The 21,567-nt window shown below is 41.0% G+C and overlaps 1 protein-coding gene across 8 annotated transcripts in view; it reads right to left on the reverse strand.

Moving 5' to 3' along the window:
* LOC136837494 (uncharacterized) overlaps nucleotides 1-21,567 on the reverse strand; it is a 214,960-nt gene that overhangs the window by 35,391 nt on the left and 158,002 nt on the right. For all 8 annotated transcript variants that reach the window (XR_010852712.1, XR_010852720.1, XR_010852721.1 and 5 more), the window contains 2 exons: nucleotides 16,834-16,980; nucleotides 8,875-9,096 (listed from right to left, as the gene is read on the reverse strand). Coding sequence is in view for 2 of the 8 variants with exons in the window: in XM_067102455.1 (XP_066958556.1) it covers nucleotides 8,875-9,096; nucleotides 16,834-16,980 (369 nt within the window). In the remaining 6 variants the exon portion in view is untranslated. The remainder of the gene's footprint in view (nucleotides 1-8,874; nucleotides 9,097-16,833; nucleotides 16,981-21,567) is intronic.

Below are 21,567 nucleotides of genomic sequence, written 5' to 3' on the forward strand. Positions count from 1 at the left end.
CGACAAGGTAATATAATCAATCCATACAATTATGAGCACCGAAAAGACCAAAAATAGAAGAACTGATTAAGGCCATGAAAATTATACATACACCACCATACCATCGATGCAGTGCCTTCTTGAACCCTTGCATATCTACAAAAAAAAAAAAATAGCATAAATACTATAAACAAAATCAAGTTTCTCTCAACTATCATACAGAAAAATTTCAAGAAATCAAACGGAACCAACTACCAGAGAGAGAGAGAGAGAGAGAGAGAGAGAGAGAGAGAGAGAGAGAGAGAGAGAGAGAGAGAGAGAGAGAGAGAGAGAGAGAATTACACCAGGTAGAGAGAGAGAGAGAGAGAGAGAGAGAGAATTACACCCCAAGAGAGAGAGAGAGAGAGAGAGAGAGAGAGAGAGAGAGAGAGAGAGAGAGAGAGAGAGAATTACACCAGGTACTGTACACTACTGGGGAAACAACAACAGAAAGCCAGCACCAGCCTCCCCAATCAACACGGCCCAGGAGGGCCCAGTCGCAAAGTGCAAGCTTTACGGCAAAAAATCCAAACTCATAACTGACTTCTGCTAACATTAAACGGGGCCCCCCCTCGATGTATACTTGTACATCTTTGTATTTTATTAATTCTCTCTATAGATAACCACCTGTGCACACATCAAAATGTAAGAGTTAATGAATAAACAACAATGAAAGTATATCTTTTCAAGTACTTTGGAAACTTTGTTACCTACTGTACAGTATCTGCTAGCTGATGAGAGGAATAAAATAAGAGAACAGTGAAGAATCTGTATAAGATGAATGCCATTTAAACAGCAACTGCTTTCAATAACACTGACTTTGGAGAAGGATTCATTCCATAATAATAATAATAATAATAATAATATAATAATAATAATAATAATAATAATAATAATAATAATAATAATAATAATAATAATAATAATAATAATAATACTACAGTTATATCATTTTACAACAGTTTTTCCCATTATAGGTTACACATGAAATGAGCTCTCCCCTACCATTTTCTGTCCTATGCAGTTGATGCCTTAATTTCCAAAAACAATCTGATAAATATGTAACTTTAAGGAGTTTAGCAGTGTCAAATGCCAAATATCTGCAGTAGTCAGCCAAATGAGGGGTCTGCCTTTGCAGGAGGGTCACGTTTCTTTTTAGCTACTTTCTTGTATACAAAAGGTTTGTATCTGGCTGCATCAATTACAGATGATAAAACTGCTGCCATAAGTAAATAATATTACAGAGCAATCAGTCCAACCATGAATGAAATCATCATAGACACTGCATTTCCATTATAAAATGTGACACTGTATTTCCATTATAAAATGTGACACTGTATTTCCATTATAAAATGTAAGAACTTCAACAAAATGACATTTTTATAATAAAGTTTTATATATATATGGGGTAATGTATTTGATTTTAGAATTACTGTGTATATTCCAGTCATAGTGTGATGAAGCGAAGAGAAGCTATAGGTGGAACTAGGACGGTCACAGTTGCAAGAAATCATTGCAGTCAGCAGATAGTTCGATTGCTTCAGCTGTTTTGGCTTGATGAACTTACACAATGTTGTCGGCTGATATGTGAGCAATCGATCGAGTTGGTACATGCAAGTCGTAAGTTCGTCGTTAGAAAATGGAGATTATGTCTGATTGTGCCCAAAAAGTTAGGTCTGGTTGATTATTAACTTAGCGGGAGCATATTGTCCAGACGTAACTTTGTGTGTTTCTAACTCTTAGAAACCGCAGTTAAAAGTCCCGACTTCTCTTTTTTTCTGTGGACTGCTTGAACTTGAATTTACCACCCAATACACTTATGAATTTGTGGGAGGGTGGACATAGTCATTTATGTCACTTAATATCTCTATTTTATTGTGTTCTGATTTGACATTACAATCCAAGTGCATTTTAGACTTCTATTATTATGTCTTACACTTGTGTATCGTGGTGGGAGATTACTAATGGTTTGATTTCAAATAGATGTCTGTGGGTTGCTGTGGTTATAGAGAAAGCACACTGCAATCTTTGCAGTTTAGTGGGTTTTTTTTCTTGAATGTGGTTGACTTTAAGACTAGATGATAAATGTCTAAGATGGAGTGTGTGTGGAGTTTTGAGTGTAAAAGGCTTTTTAGCCAGAGTAAGATTAAATCTTGACTCAGACTATTTTGACTTGATAATTCATTTATTATGCATTTTAATCTTTTCTTTGTTAATTCATTACTTGTTGGATTTGTTTGATAATAAATCTATTTATGTAGGAAAGATTGTGTTTCCTTAGAGTATCCATTTTGAGGATGGTGTTGGAGAGAGAGAGAGAATCGGTGGGTTGAGTGCGAGAGAGAGAGAGAGAGGAGAGAGAGAGGGGAGAGAGAGAGTTGCGGGTTTCCACGCTTCTGAGATAGATCGCAAGACACGTTACGTAGCATTTCGAAGGGGATGTTGAATCTGTAGGTGTAACATACATACTTACCTAGTAATTACATAGCTATTAGTTTCATTTATTCGCAGCAGCTCAAATTCAAATTTCGAGGTAGCGACACCAATGTTCTGTGTAGGTGGCTAGTCTTGCCCCCTAATGAGATAGTTAGGAATGACTTACCAGAGAATCCACAATCTCTTTATGCTTATGTCCATCAGAGGGGAGGAGGGAGGGCTCAGATCATGTAATTACTTGGTAAGTATAGGTAAAACTTTATTTTATTACAAAAATGTCATTTTTATACTGTATAAGTAACTTACCACGTAATTACATAGCTGAATCCCACATTGGCAGGAGGTGGGATACATGGACATATTCTACTCTAAAACATTAAGTCATGTAATGAATCAGAAATAGAAAAGTTGCTAGCATTGAAAACAATGCTTGTCATTTCTTGTTACTTAAGAGAGCCTGCAGTATAAACTGCCTCTGGTTGGTGCTCAACTTAACCTTTAGTGGCACGGCGGTAAAGCCTAGGGTCACCTCTACTAAAGAGGGAGCCTTGTAGCAGAGGAGTACTCTGATCACTACCAAAGCATCAGTGGAAGTTATGCAGTTAAGGAATTATCCAATGGCGGGCAGAACTTTAAAGGTGCCCTTGTCCTGGGTGCAGTACCATAACAAAAACAACCAAATTATGCTGTCACCAACACTGAAGTACGACCAAAACCCATCTACTAAAAGTGCCAGGTGCTCCGGGTATATTGTATCCCCCACAGCTCCCCAAAATTTGACACTGCACTACAAGGTGAGTAGGCAGTAGGGGAAAATCCTATGCTTCCTTCCATGATACCATGCCAGTAACTAATGACCGCAAGGTACTGCCAAAATTTTAAACGCTGTTTAAAACTTCTAAATGAGAAACAAAGAACAACTACACTACCAGCAGGGGTTGATTGTCAAATGTGGACATAAGGGACAGGCAGGCCCAGAGCTGGCAAGGTAGAGGTTGCTCTGACATCTTTAGCTGCCACTAGATGAGGAAAATGCTTCTCCCAAACTGAGCGTATCTTAGAAGACAGTGTCCACACGATAAAGGGCAAGATGTTCTAATCAGAGAACAAGATGAGCTCTTGCTCCTAACTACCTGGGTTATGGATGGCCTGGGACTACCAGCTTTAGCAATACTCTGCATCATCCAGGCTGGCGTCAGGAGTGCAGTGCCAACAGGAGTTTGATCAGAGTAAGAAATTAGTTCTTGCCATTTACACCATAGGTTCTGGATGACTTTGAACCTGAACATTCAAACTGAATAAGAAAACTTTGTCTTCTTCAGAGCTAGTGAGCACTATGGGGCGCTCAGAACGAAAGCTGACATATAACCAGCTGGTGCCAGGCTATTGTTAGCACCAGGAGAGCAGGGAGTCACACGAACATGAACTCAGTTGTTGTCTGGCGCATCCAAAGACACATATGTCTGTAAATTTCTAAGGGAAAAGAAAACGGATCCAGGTCTTGGATGGTTCCCTGTCCTCACTAAAATCCAAGGAGAACAAGCAAACCCATCTCCTTCCTTGGTTGTGCATGTCAGAACTTCAAAGAACCAGTGGAATATGGATGCCACCCAACTAGGTCTCCATGCTTAATGTTGAAGTCTCATGCTTACATGAGTTATGCATGTCGACAATTTCTCAACGGGGTAATTGTAAAAGGAACATGGACATCTCACAGAGAGGTAGGGCCTGAGATATTAGCTTCACAAAGTTGATCCCCAGGTCTGGAAGACGACAAGAGAAGATTGGCCTCCATATATTGCAATGGTCTCTGCAATACATCTAAAAAAGATCTTCAGTGATAGTCCTCCGGACCGTCTGGAGTCTGCCGGGGAAAGATCTGACTACCTTCGAAGATCTCTTGAAGCAAGGTTGTTCAAGATCACACAGTAGGAGCGGATCCTGTAGAGTCCACCTACAATCAAGCAGGTTCAGGGACCATGATACGAGCCAGGATAGGGCTAAGCAGTCAAGAAGCGAGATGAAGGGTGTGAAGAAAGGTAGTCCAACGGATCTGTCTATAGCATGGGGTCTGTTGCACATGCTATAGGGATGGTATGGACCACAAAAGGAGTTAAATGAAGATTCCTTGAAGGGGCAAAACAGGTCCAAGACAGGCTGTCCCATAGATTCCACAGATCCCAGCAGCCTGGAGATCGACGGTCCCCTTCTGATGTCTCAGTACGTCTGATAGGGATTAGTTCTGCCCACAGAAACAGGTCTCTTCCTATAGAAGTGGGGAGATGTGAGGTAGAGCCTTGCTTACATAAAACATTAGAACTGTGGTCTAGTCTAAATGGTTACCACAATCTAGGAGTGCAATAAGGTCAAAAAGCACTGAAGTTATGTGAAGAAACTTCCAGCTCTATGAGAAGGAAGTGAAGGTTCCGTCTTTCGGGGGACCACACCCCAGAAAAAAACCCCGGTTCCTTAAGAAATCTCCCCAACCCATAACCGAAGCGCTGAAAAGAAATCCAGGACTAGGTTCACGGATGAAGGAACTTCCTTCTAAAAGAGTAAGCTCAAACAACTATAAGAACAAGGACTCTGGAGAAAACTTGTGCTGTCAGGACGCCGACATCCGGCAAGGACAAGGAGGGGTGCTTCCTGCATCTCCAAAATCCATCCAATACCCATGAAGATTGAAGGAAGAGGTTATCTGGTTCATCCTCTACCTGCTGTGGGCATGTCTCACATTGGTGATCATGCAGACTCGCAGCCAAAAAAGCAAACTAGTAGAAGGACATGCAGAACCACAGACAGCTGTACGAACTAGCTGCCAACTCTGCGGACTTTATGACAGCCAAGAGAAAACATCGAAATCCTTGCAGATTCAACAAAATCTGAACTTGATAACGCTTAGCGTGGACTCAACGACACCCTCGCACAGAGCAAAGACATGCAGAACTGAACGCTGAGAAAAATTCCATAACTGTAAGAACCTGGGCCCTGTGAGCTTTTGCCAGGTGAACGGAGGTGGCAGCTGAGCACTAGAGATATAATGATGAGCACTCTAGTGCAGGTGTTGGGGGCTCAACGAATGTGCCAGGCACTAGGAAGTGGCACCAAGAGCTCGGGAAAGGGTCAAGGAAAATGGGAATTGGCACCTTACAGGAAAGGTCGTTCAACCAAGAACAAAACTGCAAGAAGACCATGAGAAGAGGATAGATAGCCTTAACCGTTGACAGGAAGCAGAGAACAGCAACTGCCAACATGTAGATCTTCACCGGAGTGAAGAGCCAAGAAGCTTAAGGCGTTCAGTCTTCGCCTGAAACCCTGGAACTGAAGTAAAATCCGAGAACACATTTAGGTCTGTCCAATCTGGCCAACATCTCATGGGCGCCAGAGCTAGAGTAGGCTCACCACTAATGTCCCGGGCACAAAGAGGGGAAAGAGGATAAAACTCTCGGGCTGTCTGAAAACAGATTCTTGGCAGATGGAAAAAACTCGAAAATCCGAGAGATGCTGAAAGTCAACAGGAGGACTCTGACCAGTGCTCCTGATCAGTCCAGAAAATTACGACTTCCAACAATCTTGACAGGAAAGTCCAGATCCGACAAGACACTAGAGTGAGGGAAGACAAAAGACACTTGTCTTGCTCCTTTTAAACGAAAGCCAATTTTCCAACCTTCACAGATGCTTGGATGACTAGGAAATAGCTCACTGAGGGAGCTTCCTACAGCAATTCAACAACTCTGACCCAGAAGTCTTGTCCAGAGGAAGACTTGGTCCCTGCTCAATGGGAACTGGTGTGCAAGACAGGACAACAGCATGTTCTTAAAATTCAGGCGCCAAACCAAAGAAGAACCGGCGTCGGACACAGCAAGTTGGTGCTCGGATCCCTTGGATTCCATTACATGCTTGGATCCCTTAGATCCCACTGTACACTTGGATCCCTCGGATCCCATTGAGTGCTTGGATCCATCGGATCCCAGCAGACACTTGGATCCATCAGATCCCACTGGACACTTGGATCCATCAGATCCCACGAGACACTTGGATCCATCAGATCCCACTGGATACTTGGATCCATCAGATCCACAGTATACTTGGATCCATTAGATCCTACTGGACACTTGGATCCATCAGATCCTACTGGCCACTTGGATCCAACAGATCCCACTGGACACTTGAAGCCATCAGATCACTCTGGATGCTTTGATCCCAGTGGATGCTCGGATCCCACTGGACACTCGGACACTGGGATACAGGTAGACGCTCGAAAACCAATTTGGGCGCTTGGACTCTGTCCACTCTGACACTGCTGGGTACTCAGATTGAAAGAGCATTTGGTGCCAATTACTGGTGCTCCACATCTGGAAGATATGCCTCTTCAAAGGCCAAGATACGTCCGAAAAACACCATCAACACCCCTTGCCTACGCTGGGATCCACATCTGTCCACACTGGGATCCTGGAACAGCACCCTTAATGCCTCGTCCACATTGGGATCCGTAACTGTTCACACTGGGATCCGTATCACTAGAGGACAAAGAAAGCACATCCCTATGGACACTGTTCACACTGGGATCCGTATCACTAGAGGACAAAGAAAGCACATCCCTATGGACACCTTTTCAAAGGCTGTCCGTCAAGACCTGAGGACAGAAGGATCGACTGAGGGGCAACTACCCGGGGGCAAAAACCCCTTCGGACCCCATGGACCAACAGTATGATTCCTCCCAGGTTTAGGGTAGCCTGACAGGGACTGGGTTAGGAGATCCGATAGGGCCAGATAGCCACATCCTCCACCACTCATCCAGTAAAATGCCTTTCTGTCGACACCTGGGACCGGCAACAGGCTCGACTGAGGGGGCGACTACCCATGTGTAACCCTCAACCTCCCTTGGACTTCTAGCATGCCTCCTCCCAGGTTTAGGGGAGTTTGACTGGGACTTTCCGTCTAGGAGCATCAGATGGATGAGTAGACACCTCCTCCACTGCACAACAATTCGCTATTCCAAGATTAACTTCTGTTAACCCAGACACAAGACTGGCAATGGCATGGGAAGGAAGCAAGGGAGCTAGGTGCAGGAGCAAGAAGAAAAAATTACAGGGCTAGTAGTAGGAGAGAAAACTTGGTTTTGGGAGGGTAAGCACCAGACTACACTTGGATCCCTGGGCCACTTGGATCTGCTGGGCGCTCGGATCTGCTGGGCACTCGGATCTGCTGGGCACTCGGATCTGCTGGGTGCTCGGATCCACCGGGCGCTCGGATCCACTGGGCGCTCGGATCCACTGGGCGCTCGGATCCACTGGGCGCTCAAATCCCCCTGATCGCTTGGATCTCACTGGGCACTTTGCCGGGAGCTGGGTGCTCCCAGGTGCAGATGGCGCCAAGCAACTGGGCGCCAAACGAGCTAGTAGTTCATAAGCTAAGAAATCGGGAGCTGAGTGAGCGCTCCTGGGAGTTCGGAGCTGATCCTCAGCTGTCATGAACGTCAATTCTTCCAAAAGTCCAGCGCAACCAAAATAAGCACAATTCTCTCCTTACTACTGTACATTCTGCCCTTACATTTTTTCAGTTCTCTGCAAAGAAATGTGTAATAAGATGATTTTAATTAATTCTTGAAGTATGCAAAATACCATCATACAGACAAATCTCAGCTAGCAAACATTATTTGAGATTTATGGAGATATAGTATATCATTATTGGTCCTGTAGTGAATGCAATGTTTACGTTTTATTACACTACTCGATAAATATGGTGGCAAATGCAAAGGTTACTTTATCAAGTTACTTGGCAACACTTTATGTTATTACATTACTCGTCGTCAAGGTGAGTAAAACCAAAGATTGTCAATTCACTACTGTAGAACTGAAAAATTCAGTTCAGTAGCGAACGTAAATATCGGTTCAACAACGAAACAATGTTTACATTATAGTACGCCACTCAGCAAAGTAGTTAAACAATTAACTGCAATTTTCACTGTACAGTAAAAGCAAACAATTGATATACTAGACTCCATTTAGTAACAAAAAAACAAGGGAAAACTCATCCTGAAAGCTTTCGGCTGAAGCTACTCAACTTTTGGCTTGAAGACCGAAGTCCGGTTAAATAACCGGCGAAAAAGAAAAGCTGCTGCCGACAAATGATATTAACACCAGACGTCGCAGAAACAGACTGAGAATTCTCTGCTAAGTTGTTCCTAAATATCTCTGTAGGGGGGGAGACTAGTCACCTATACAGAACATCGGTATCGCTCCCGTGAAATTTGAATTTAAGCTGCGAATAATAAACAAACCACAGCTGCTATGTAATTACAGTAAGTTACTTACATAAAAATAAACTGCTTACATAGCTGTCACTATAGATATGGTGCTTACATTTTCAATCCTGTTTGTTACTGTAGAACTGAAAAACATCTTAATTGTTACTCACCTTGTAAATGTGGATGTTTCTGAACTTTTGTCATCTCACCAAGAACACAAGCAAGAATAAAAAATGGAACAACAGATATACAACTGTTCAGATGCAGAATATGCAAAGGTTTGAGTTTATTTTCGCCACACTGCTGAACAAGAATGAGGTATGATGCTTGTGATATAACACTTAACGCACCCATCAAATATGCAAATCCATTAAATGATGGGTCACTCATACCTGAAAATAGAAGAAAAATAAAGGCCATGTTCCACAGCAAATTAATCTTTATTGTATTCACAGAAAAAAACATCCTTCATAAACTGCCAAATTTCTCCTTAAACAAACCAACTGTTGTTTACTCAATCAAGGCCATGCACACAATTATCTGAAAGTCTCAAGAAACTGAACCCAAGATATATACAGACATAACCCAAATTTACGCAAGGTTAGGTTCAGACCGCTCACATAAGGTGAATTTCATCAAGTTGGTACTTCTGTCCTTAAAAATGCTAATAAATGTTTATTTCTAGAATTTAAACACTAAATATGACCCTAATCATGCTCCCAAAGTATTAAACTAACTTTTAAATGAAACTAAAGTTACTGTAATTTCATTTAAAAGTTAGCTTAATACATTACCCTTAAAAAAAAGAAATAAATGGCTGACGTAAAAATATAGGAGTGTGTGAGTATGAGAGATAGAGAAACCTTTGACCCGCTAATCAGCAACACTTCCCCTTCTTCTCATGTTAAATTGACATGTCTCTGACAGCTTTGCCTTTGAGCTTCTTCACAGAAGATGAGGGAAAGATATTTGTTTGTTTAAAACACGTATCACATACAAATTTTGTAATTACAGTTATATTATTATTATTATTATTATTATTATTATTATTATTATTATTTGAAAATTAGTACAGTACTTATTAGGTAAACAATTTATTCATTATACAAAACAAATAAGCATATACATGTACCATAAAAATTCTCTCATCTCAGTAAAGAGAGAGAGTGCTTTTATTATTTTGTTATTTAATTTATACGCAAAGCTTGAAAACTTATAAATTACATTAAAAAATTAAACAAACACTTTGCAGGTTTCTCAGTATTCGTAAATGTTCGCGTGTCTCAGAAAAACCTGCGTGACAATTAGTTAGGTTCCAATGAAAAGTTAGCGTGTCTGAATAATGAGCAACTTGATCGCATGGAAAGTCTGGGTATTTACTGTAAATATATAAGAATAATGAACAGTATTCAACAGTTATAATCAGTGGTTGGCCCACTAGTTCCAATTTTCACAAAGAGCATACCATCTGTCTACATAAAGGAAGAGATGTAGTGTCATGAAGTGTTTTTTCCATGATTAAATAAGAGAAACTGTGAGGCTCAAATAGCTATTACAAAATTACTTGAAATGTATTTTCGAAGCATAAGTTTAAAATAATTCACAACATCAAAACAATGTTCACCCTAGGTTCTGAAGATGATGGATTAAAGAGTCCAAGCCTACCCGCTATAAAAGAACCTCCAATATTTCGTTGTATATATATGTGAATGTGTGTTTTTGCTATAAAATACAGGTATATTTATACCCTGTACCCCTTAAACTACTGTAAAATGATATAACTGCCTATTTTAACAGTTCACTGCCTAATTTGATAGTTCAAACAAAAATATACCCCAACCATCCCAAAACACTCAAAGTCATCTTATATTACTGTACAGTATAGCCAAACCAATATGTCAAGGCAGGTGACAGGAGGTTTCTCCTGGACTACATCGTTCACAGTTAAAAACATTTTGGTCATTTTACCCATTAGGAAACCGCCATACTTAGACATGAAACCCCAGCAGTAAAGGCGGTTTAAGCACTCGGAGTGTTCGCTTTGTATTTATCCCGGACATACTATGCCTGAAAAAACCTAGGGGTAGCTACTGTTCTGACTTCATGAGCTTTCACTTTAAAAGTAAGCAACATGCCTTCCTGGATTTGTGAATGTGCCTCCGAAATCAAGTCTATCAGGAAGAAGAACAAAGCGTTCTTAGACATAGGACAAGAAGGGTTCTTAACTGAACACCAGAGGTTACTGGATGGACCTCTGATATTTTCTGTCCTACTCTCTCTTCTTCCTCAGAGCCAAAGAGGTTCATTAAATTCTTAATGGTAAAAGAACAAGGGCAGGGCTTGGACGGGTCCTTGTTCTTGGCCAAAAAACCTAGGGTAAAGGAGCAAACTGCATCCCTTCGGGAAAACCTACCCTTTTAATGATGGCTTGAATTTCACTAATGAGTTTAGCAGCAGCTAATGGAAAGAGGAAGAGTGTCTTACGAGTGAGGTTCCTAAGAGAGGTGGAATGATGGCATTTAAAAGCAGGACCTGTCAGCCACTTCAAGACTACATCCAGGTTCCAAGAAACCAGATTGTCCTTCTTCTGCTTTGACGTATCAAAAGACTTGATCAGGTCGTTAATGTCCAAGTTTGACGAAAGATCCAGGCCTCTATGTTTAAAAACTGAGCTAAGCATAGCTCGATACCTCCTTCATGGTAGAGGAAGACAAATTCCTAGAATTCCTGATATAGGAGGAAATCAGCAATCTGCATTGCAGATGTCTCAGAAGAAGAGACGTTGTGCCTGAGGCACCATCGCCGAGAGAATGCCCACTTGGCCTGGTAGATGAGGCTAGAAGACTTTTGCCTGCATCTTGCAATAGCTTCTGCAGCCCCCCTTGAAAAGCCTTTCACTCTGGCAAGCTTGCGGACAGTCTGAAGCCTGTCGGGGCAAGAGCGGACAACCCTTGGTGGTGTCTTTTGAAGTGGGGTTGTTTGAGTAAAGACAGTTTTTGGGGCAGAAGTCTTGGAAAATCCACCAATACCCGAAGAAGGTCTGGGAACCATTCCTTCAGGGGCCAAAACAGGGCTATGAGGGTCATAGTTGCGTTGCGGTGGGCATGAAATTTGTTTATCACCTACCTGGTCATGCTGACGGGTGGAAAAGCATACAGATCCAGATTGGACCAGTCTTGCAGTATGGCATCTGTTGCCCATGCAAGAGGATCTGGGACTGGAGAGCAAAAAGGAAGAAGGCGATGGTTCTTGGAGGTAGCAAACAGATCTAATGTGATTTGCCCCACAGTTTTGAAAGATCTAGACAGACCAGAGGATCCAATATCCATTCAGTGGGATGGACCTGCTTCCGAAGGCTCAGTTCACCCACAAAAACATTCAATTCCCCCTGGATAAACCAGGTAACCAGAGTCACTTGATTTTGATCTGCCCACAGGAGTAGGTCTCTTGCTGCCTGGCAGAGAGAAAAGGAATGAGTGCCGCCTTGTTTCTGGAATGTGCTAAGGCCATGGTATTGTCCACATGGGCTACCACTGTCTTGTTGAGGACCACGGTCGAGAAAAACTGAAGGTCTAGGTGAACCGCTTTCAGTTCTCTGACATTTATATGTAGACTTTGTTGCTCTGGGGTCCACGTGCCAGATACTTTCTGATTCCCCAAAAGAGCTCCCCAGCCTAAGTCCGAGGCGTCTGAGTAAAAGTCTAGGTCGGGGTTCAGAAATTGAAGGGACTTCCCTTCTGACACTTTTTCTTCGGACAGCCACCATTGCAGGTCTGCTTTGATCTCCGGGGTGATTGTAAACACGTAAGTGTCTGGCTGTGTTTTCCTGTCCCAGGTGGCCTGTAGATAGAATTGGAGAACTCTCATAAGCAGTCTGCCCAGTTTGACAAACATCTCTATGTATGCCAACATCCCCAGCAGGCTCATCCATTGTTGAGCCAAGCAAGAGGAAAGGGCTGTAAACCTGTGTACCATCTGAAGGCAGCTGGAAATTTTCTTGGAAGACGGAAGAGCCCAAAAAGTCAGAAAGTCGAGTTTCATCCCCAAATAGAGGATCTCTTGGGATGAGGTCAACTGAGACTTCTGTCAATTGGTAAGAAGGCCCATTTCATTGGTAAGAAGCAAAACCTTGAGGAAGTCCTTCATGCACTTTTCCTTTGACAGGGATCTAAGCAGCCAGTCGCCAGATACAGAGCCATGTTGATCCCTATCAAGTGGAGCTGTTTTGAGAGAGGAGCGAGGACTCAAGTGAACGCTTGAGGGACCATCAGAAAAATAAAGCAAAAGGCCTGGAACTGGATATACTTTTCCTGAAAAATGAACCTTAGATACTTCCTGAGTCTGATGGATGGAATGTGGAAGAAGTATGTCCTGCATGCCCTAGCACGTTATCCATCCAGTCACCCTGGTGAATGGATGAAAGGACTGAATGGTTTGTCTACATCTTGAATTTCGTCTTCTGGACAAAATGATTGAGAGCACTTACATTTAGGACTGGTCTCCAGCCTCCAAATGTCTTTGGAACCACAGAGACTTTTGTAAAAGCCCTCTGTGTTGGTGTTCTTGACTTCCTCTATTGCCTTCTTTTGGAGGAGGGAGGAAACTTCTTTTAAAAGGGCTGAATGTCTTTCTGACTAATGGTGGGCTTTCCAGGAACGGGATGGTGTAGCCCTCCTTCAGAGCCTTGATGATCCACGGCTCTGCTCCTCTGATCAGCCACTTTTCACAAAACTCCAGGAGTCTGACTCCTACTGGCACATGAAGGACTTTGCTTTCACTTTTTGGGCACTGTATTGGCTGAGCACTTCTTAATGGACCTTGCCGTGAAATGAACATTGGAACAGGTCCTACACCAAGATCTGGGTCTACCTCCACAAAAGGGTTGCTGCTGGAGGGGAGAGAGGTCATCTTGGGTGCAAAGGCAGGTGAATCCTTGGGACACTTGGAGGACTGAGCCAACAGATCTTGCATCGACTTCTTCTGAAGGTCGGACACAATTTCCTTAACAGTGTCCTGCGGGAAGACGTGAAGTTTGTCCAGAGGAGAAAATAACAGGGCCGATTTCTGTGTCTGTGTGACTTCCTTAGTAGTACAGGAGCACCAGAGCTCTCTCCTTAAGTACTCCCAATGTGAATATGAATACATAGACTGGAAAGCTCTAGAGAGCCATCTCTAATAGCCCTGTCTGCACTGGACAAGACTCCTAGCCAGTCAAAGGCAATGTCTCCCAATAAATCTTGGAAGATCTCAGTCTTCTTAGCCATTGTTCCCACTGTCCGGTCAAGAAAGCTAAAAACTTCAAAAACCTTGAAAGATCCTCAACAAGGTGATCTAGTTCTGCTGATGAAAACATTATCTTCGCCAACGAGAATGCAGAACGTCGAGAAGAGTCGACAAGGCCAGAGAAGTCCCCTTGGGAGGAGGCAGCAACTCCCAAAGAAGGAGCTTCCCTGGTGACGTACGATAAATACCTCCTACAAACTAAGCAAGAGGGAAGAAAGGCAAAAGAAGCTCCCTTGCTCCCTTTTAGCTGAAAGCCAATCTCCAATCTCCTTGAGAGACTTCTTGGAGGACAAAGAAAGTACCGCCTTGGGGAGTCTAGTCCGGTTGTCCAGTTGGTTCCTCATCAAAAAAGTCAATGCAGGCGAGACCAGGGCAGCTGGGGCAAAAAAGGTAGGGAAATTCGCCAACAGATACTGTAGCAGAGCTGCATAGGAAGAAAGAGGAGCAGGTTCTTGATAGACTTTTTCCTCTTCTGAGGAGACTGGGGACAGGATAGCATCATGGAAAGTCTTGGAAGCGGAGGGAGCTTTCTTCAGCAAGCTCATGATTCAGCTAACTGTCGCTTAATCGGAGCCAACAACGGTTCATCTTGATCTGAAGGTGACAGAAACCGTGGTCTCTGAGCAGACTGAAGAGAAGAAACACATCTGGGAGCAGGCGCTTGGTGCTCAGAGGTGAGTGTCAGGTACTGAAGAATTGGCGCCTGGCGCTCGGTGGACACTGACGTTGGGCGCCTATGAGTAGGCGCTGGGCACTTGGAAGGCCGGTGAAGGCGCTCAGGTGAGAAGGCCTCTGGACTGTCCCATAAAGTAAAATGCTGAACATTGGCAGGGACAGAAGTGTCCATCGCATAACTACAAGGGCTGTGGACTGGTACCGGCCTTCTTATACCACTTAACGGAAAGGGGATCCGAATGGCGACCCACATCATCTGAAGAGCACTTAAGCGGTATTGAAGAATCTAGGTATTGTTTCCGGTACCTCCTGTCCACGCTGAAATCATCAGAACTGGAAGACAACTGATGCACCTCCAGAGACACCTTTCCAATTGCTGTCTGTCGACACCTGAGGTTGTGCAACAGCCTCAACTGAGGGGGTGACTAACCGCGGGCAAACACCCTCAGCCTCCCTTGGACTTCCGGTATGTCTTCTCCCAGGTTCAGGGGAGTATGACAGGGACCTTCGTCTAGGAGAACCAACGAGACGAGTAGCCACCTCCTCCACTTCTACAACACTGTCACTCATCATTTTTTTAGTGAACACTTCATCCATAATCACTTGCAGTGACTGTCCCAATTCTGCCACTGTACTAACTACAAGACCTATCTTCTTATCACACCTAGATTTGAGACAGGCAACGGTATTAGGGTCGGAAGCAAGGGAGCCATGCACAGGAGTAGGTGGATGAATAGTAGGAGGGCCAGTGTTAGGAAAAAAGCAGGAAAAGGAGTAGAAGGAAGAGCAGGACTAGCTACTAAACTAGGTTTAGGAGTAGTTTCTAAGCTAAGTGACCATCTCTCGGCTCTACAAGCCGCTTTCCTCTTCCTATCCCTCTCTAATTTAATCTATCTAAGTGCAATTTAAACACTTTCCACCGCATCTCATCCAAGTTCTCTCCTTACTACATTCTTGCCCTCTATTTTTTCTGCATACTGAATGAGGATCATAACAAGATTTTGTTAATCTAGTTTTACACCCTTTGCTGCAATAGCAAAAACTAGAAGTGCTGGAATCAGACATAATTTTATAAAAAAAACTAGACTATCAAAAAAGCTAATAAGCTGACAAAAACTTGTTGGCTACTGAAACAATGCAACTGTACATCACCAAAATACAAGTGAAAACCGTGAAAAAAGCTACTGCAATGGTGCCGACGTGTACGATGAGCTGGCAGAAACAAAATTGAGCTTACCTGCCAGTTGTTTCCCTGAGTGCTCTGATAGTGGGCGGGACCTGTCACCTACACAAAAACAATAGAAGCACCACTGTGACTTTTTAAAAAGGCTGCCGTGTGAATAGAAACGTTAGCTATGTAATTACTTGGTAAGTTACTTTTATGAAACCATTCTATTCGATGGTCACTCTGGCATCTTTCACTCCTGTCTGCAAGACATAAGATTGCAGGTGACTAAGGACTTTTAGACTACTTATAAGTACTCTTTATGACTGATGGGTTTGCATGAAAAACATGTTTCATGTTATAAAAACTTAATTATATCAGATACATTTTTGGCATCACAAATTGTCTCTCAATGAAAGACTAAAAGTAATTTGAACCTACATGTCTACAAAGGAGGTAAATAAAATAAGACTTATTTAGTATAAAAATACAAAAGCATAAAATCTGATGAATGCAAAAGTTATTACAGTAAAACCCCCGTATTCGCAGGGGAAGCGTACCGCAACCCCCCCTGCGAATAGCTATAATCCACAAATACTTAGAACCATACTAAAAACACTTAGAACTCCTATTTTGACAGTTTAAACACAAAAAAAACCCTCTAAAAATGCTTATACCTGAGTATTTTAATAGTTTTATCACAAAAAGTGCATTAAGTCATGAAAATGATATGAAAATACAGTAATTAGTGAATATTTCTCAGTGGAAAATACCGCAAATGGGCGAATTTTCCACGAATAATGGGTAGATACATTCCACAGAGAAATCCGCGAATACGTGAGTCCGCGAATAGTGAGACCACGAATATGGGGGGGGGGGTTTACTGTAATACTTGTACTGTATTTTTGGCCAATAAGCTGCCTTGGATGATCACCTAATGAATGCAAATCAACACTATGCATGTTAAAGAGCAACAAAAGCGAATATGTTGACAATGACTACTCACCAGCGATAAAGCAGCCAATGGTAACAGTTAGTACCGATGATATCAATACTAAGGATGGCATTGGCTTTTTAAGATATGTCACAGACAAAATCAAGCTTACCAGAGGAGTGCAACGCTTAATGGCAGCATACATGGGAATATTCATACCTGGGACGAAAAAAGATAGAAATAATATTAGAGATTACAAAGTAACTGAACAAGACTACCGAGTCATTTCCCAAAACTCTCTCACTGAGGAAACTGACAGCTTAAGGGTTGATATGAAGAACATTAAGTAGCATCAACATTACACCATGCAAAGTGCAATGTACTGTATATGGTACTGCCCATGGGGAATACAATTCATAAAAATAACCATACAATAACACCACAATCTGCATCTTAACAGGATTGTCATTCCAGTCTTAAAGATGAAGTGAAATTTACTAATGCAAATTAATCACACACTAGCACATCCTCAAGTTATGAACCATAAAAAGCAGCTAACTTATCAAATATGAATACAAATGTTTGAAGATGTAAATTCAATCTGATTTCAAGCAATCCAAAAGGTTTGTTTTTATATTCATTTCATACAGCATTTTTAAAAGTAATTCAGCACTAATAATACTTCATCATATGAATATTTCACAGTAAATTAATGGAAGCATTGCAAAGAATAATTCTTATTAGACCTATGATTCACAATCAACAATTAATGGTTTCTACCTGAACAGCAGACAGAGAAATTTTAGCAGGGTATGACATCTGTGCTTTGTTCTGCATACAAATGAATTGGGATCTACTATCGAGTGCACCAATATAACACAACATTTCTATGGTAAAATAAGCTAAAGAAGATCAATATGTAAAATACATTACAAAAAATTATATGGAAGAAAGTATAAACTAGTAGAGTGATAGCAAGAAACTAGGTGACAGCCTTTACTGTGGAGAACCTTCTGCCTCACTTACTGTAGTTCTTACTTTTTCATTCCATCTGGCATCTGGTTTGAGATGGATGTGTTTAATATTTACTTCAATTGATTTGAGCTGTTCTGCATACATTATAGTCTTATAATTCCTGTGTGACTTATAGCATTATTGTTCCTGTTTAAATTTTGGTGCAGCTGTCATGGGGGACACAAAAATTAGTATTTTTGTGAATTTGGTTATTTTAGGAGTGTGCTGCTGCTTTATTTACCTGGATTTGCTACAACTATATTTGTGCAGTATACATAACTTTCCTTAACATTTATACTCCAAAAAGACATATTTTAGAGGCACTGTAACACTTGAAATAACCAACTAACCAGGATGAGAATCACTTAATAGATAAAAGCAATGCAAGTTCCTCTGATAATTGTTTCTCTCAAGCTTCCATATTTGTTCCAAGTTTGGATGCAAACACTGATGTACTTTTGTATACTACCACAGTAATTCATGTACTGTATCTTAGATGCCTACTTCATTCCAATAGCCATAACCTAAGCAAACCCATGAAAAGTGGCCTGTTACTGGAGACTGGTTACCAATGTTGGTAACAACACTTCAACTGAATGTGAAGAATGCCCTCCCATAAATGCAACATGATCAAAAGCTCTGACAAACAATGGTTTGTCTGTCAGTGTGTCATCATCAAAGCCAATATACTCCATCCAGCATCGTAAGCTTTGACTTCAGTAATCACTACCACCATCAACATCCTCCCTAATGTGTTAACAACCCCTTATCCTCTTCTGTGATGAGCTGTGAATTGGGTTTTTGCCATATGCCTTGTGTACTTCCACCTAGATTTTAATCTGGTTAGGTCTTTGTCGATGCCCTTAAGTATGATTTCCAGGGCCTTAGTCCTCCTCTTTCCATATCCACTGCTTTTCTTACTAGCACATCCTCATCTCCTCTCATCACATATACATACATACCATTTCAATTACTGACATCTCAGGTTATTTTCCATCCAATAAACACCACACCTCTCTGTCACTTCTTTGGTCATCATATAATTTTTCCACTATACTCTGGCAGTGAAGCTTAGCATCCTGTGATCATACCTTTTCAAAATCTGTTTTCTTAGTCAATGCCTAGGCTCCTCCAGCAGTGTTACACACCTTACATGCAAATCATGACTTCGCTTTGCTGTTCTCGTTTACCAGTAGGTTACCAAATCCTCTAAATTCATCTCAGCTGCTGCTACTAATTTTTTTTCTTGCTACCCTCTCAATACCAGCTTAACAGTCTAGCGTGTCTCCTAAATAAAATAATACATTACCTTTTCCAAGACCTAGCCTCCTAGCAGTATATAATAATAAGAGATATTCTTCCTTGTGCTTGTTCCCTTCTTTAGAAGAAACTGACCTCTATGACAGAATAATAAAATGGATCCCTCAAATGGTGGAACTTGTGGCTGAGAAAAGGAGCTGAGACTTCATCCACCTATTACATGACTCTAACCTCAGTTAGCATATACTGTACCAAGCATTACAGTTCAAGTAAATACTGGGACAATTTTTGAGCTTTTTAGCACTGCCTATTTTGGACATGTTTTCAACATCTTTTCCAAGTTCTTTTCAGACATAAACAGTCACTGTAACTATTCAACTTATATCAGTTTTCCTGTGCTTCATGATGTATATTTCAAACATTCTGTAATAATAGTCTCTTTGGTATTATCATTATGGTAGTATTATTTTAAGTTTACAACTGACTCTTCTTCTAGTTTGATGTTACATGCTGAACACTAATATCAGTACTAAGAAATGGGAATTTCCATGAAAATACATATTGCCAGTAGCAAAGGGCCAAGGAGCAGCTAGTTGAAAAACAGAACTCTTTCTTATATATTATGAAAATGGTTTATAGTTTATCTAGATGATCTACCTGACCCTCTAATACATATCTGCTTTCCATTCAATATGTTAGTTCTGTAGCCTGCTTCAAGCTAGGAGCCATGTCCCTGAAGATCATGTATGAGTCAAAAACAACCCATGCAATCAACAAAATAAGCTTCAATTCTAAGCATTATGCACAATATTTCTTCTGCACCAAACTCAGAGAAGTTGTCGGCACCTCTCTGTGTTTATGACTTGTAACCGTTCTCTATGTAAATCTGAGCTTCTATGTAGGTTGCTGATCACTAATTGCACAATCACTAACCTGCTTCTACCACTAATTTGGCACTAATTTCGGCTAGTGTAATTTTAAATTTCCAGTCATCAAATAAACCTGACACTACTATTTGTGATCCTGCTTGCTGCATAAACAGTGTTGACATCACTGTTGCATAAACAGTTGGCAACATTGTAAACACAAGTAACCACTTGCTTTTTCTTCATTTATTATAATCTTAGTTACTTCTAGCCCTAGCTATGGCTCCAATTAATGAATAAAATGCTTCTCACATAACGCACAAACACCATATATTGTCTATTAAAGATAAGGTTGAACTTTTGAAAAAACTTGACAATGGTGTTTTTGTGAGAATTAAAAACATTGGCTCTAACTATTTAGATAAAGGAACAGAAAGAAAAATTACTTAGTTTCTTTTCTAACAGTGATCCAGAGAAGTGGGAAAGGGAAAACAAGGAAGGATGGAAAAAGTTCTGAAATAGATTAAGTTCTACTGATGCGGTTCAGGCAACGTAAAGTGAAAGTGTTAAGGGAGATGAGTACATGTTCTCAACAGTGGTCAATAGCAAGAGCAACTGACTGACAATGGATATGAAAGAAAAAGGAAGAACTCCAAATTGTTGGTTGTTTAAATGACCCAGGTTCAATAGAAAAAAAATACAATGCCTTTTATGACTTCTCACTAATTTGAAATAAAATTTTTACTGTATAAATATGAGAGAGAGAGAGAGAGAGAGAGAGAGAGAGAGAGAGAGAGAGAGAGAGAGAGAGAGAGAGAGAGAGAGAGAGAGAGAGAGAGAGAGAAACTGTATCCTTGATATATAATAGTAAACAGCAAGAACAGCCGATGTAAAACAATGGATTAAAAAACATGGCTGTTGGTTGTTAAAATGCACCCAAAATCAATAACAAAAATACAATAACTCTCAAAAGAATTTCCTTCAACTTCTGAAGAATTTAAAATATGTCTGCAGTATGAGAGAGAGAGAGAGAGAGAGAGAGAGAGAGAGAGAGAGAGAGAGAGAGAGAGAGAGAGAGAGAGAGATGGCATTTAGCATACATGCATATTCTTGACACCTATGGGTAATACAGCAAGACCAGCTGATGTAAAACAATAGAAATGAAAACAAAAGAAATCTTTGCTACTGGTTGTTTTAATGCACCTGAAATCAGTAACAAATAAATGATAAATTCTTTTTAATTAATATACAACAATTCTTACAAGCATTTTCTTCTGACCTATAGCTAATGAACCCTAAAAAAAAATGTCTGCAGAATAAGTATCACAGAGTATATATATATGTACTGTATTCTCAATATGTAAAGGTAAAATGTAAGTTCAGATGATGCAAAACAACTGAAATAAACAAAGAAATCTTAGTTGTTGGTTGTTAAAATGCACCTGAGATCAGTAGCAAAATACAAGAACTTCTTTTTAATTAATAAAAAGTCAACAGAATTTACCTGTACCATTTATTCTGTCTGTGCTTTATTAAAATTTCACTTGATTTTCATTTAATGTTTCTTGCACTGATTTACAGGGTGTTTTAAAGGTAGGATGAGTTGGTTAACTGTTAGGTTAAGTGAATTCTATAACCTAACCACTCTGTAAAAGGCAAAATCCCT

This window comes from Macrobrachium rosenbergii, chromosome 1, assembly GCF_040412425.1.
Source record: "Macrobrachium rosenbergii isolate ZJJX-2024 chromosome 1, ASM4041242v1, whole genome shotgun sequence".
NCBI lineage: Eukaryota > Metazoa > Arthropoda > Malacostraca > Decapoda > Palaemonidae > Macrobrachium > Macrobrachium rosenbergii.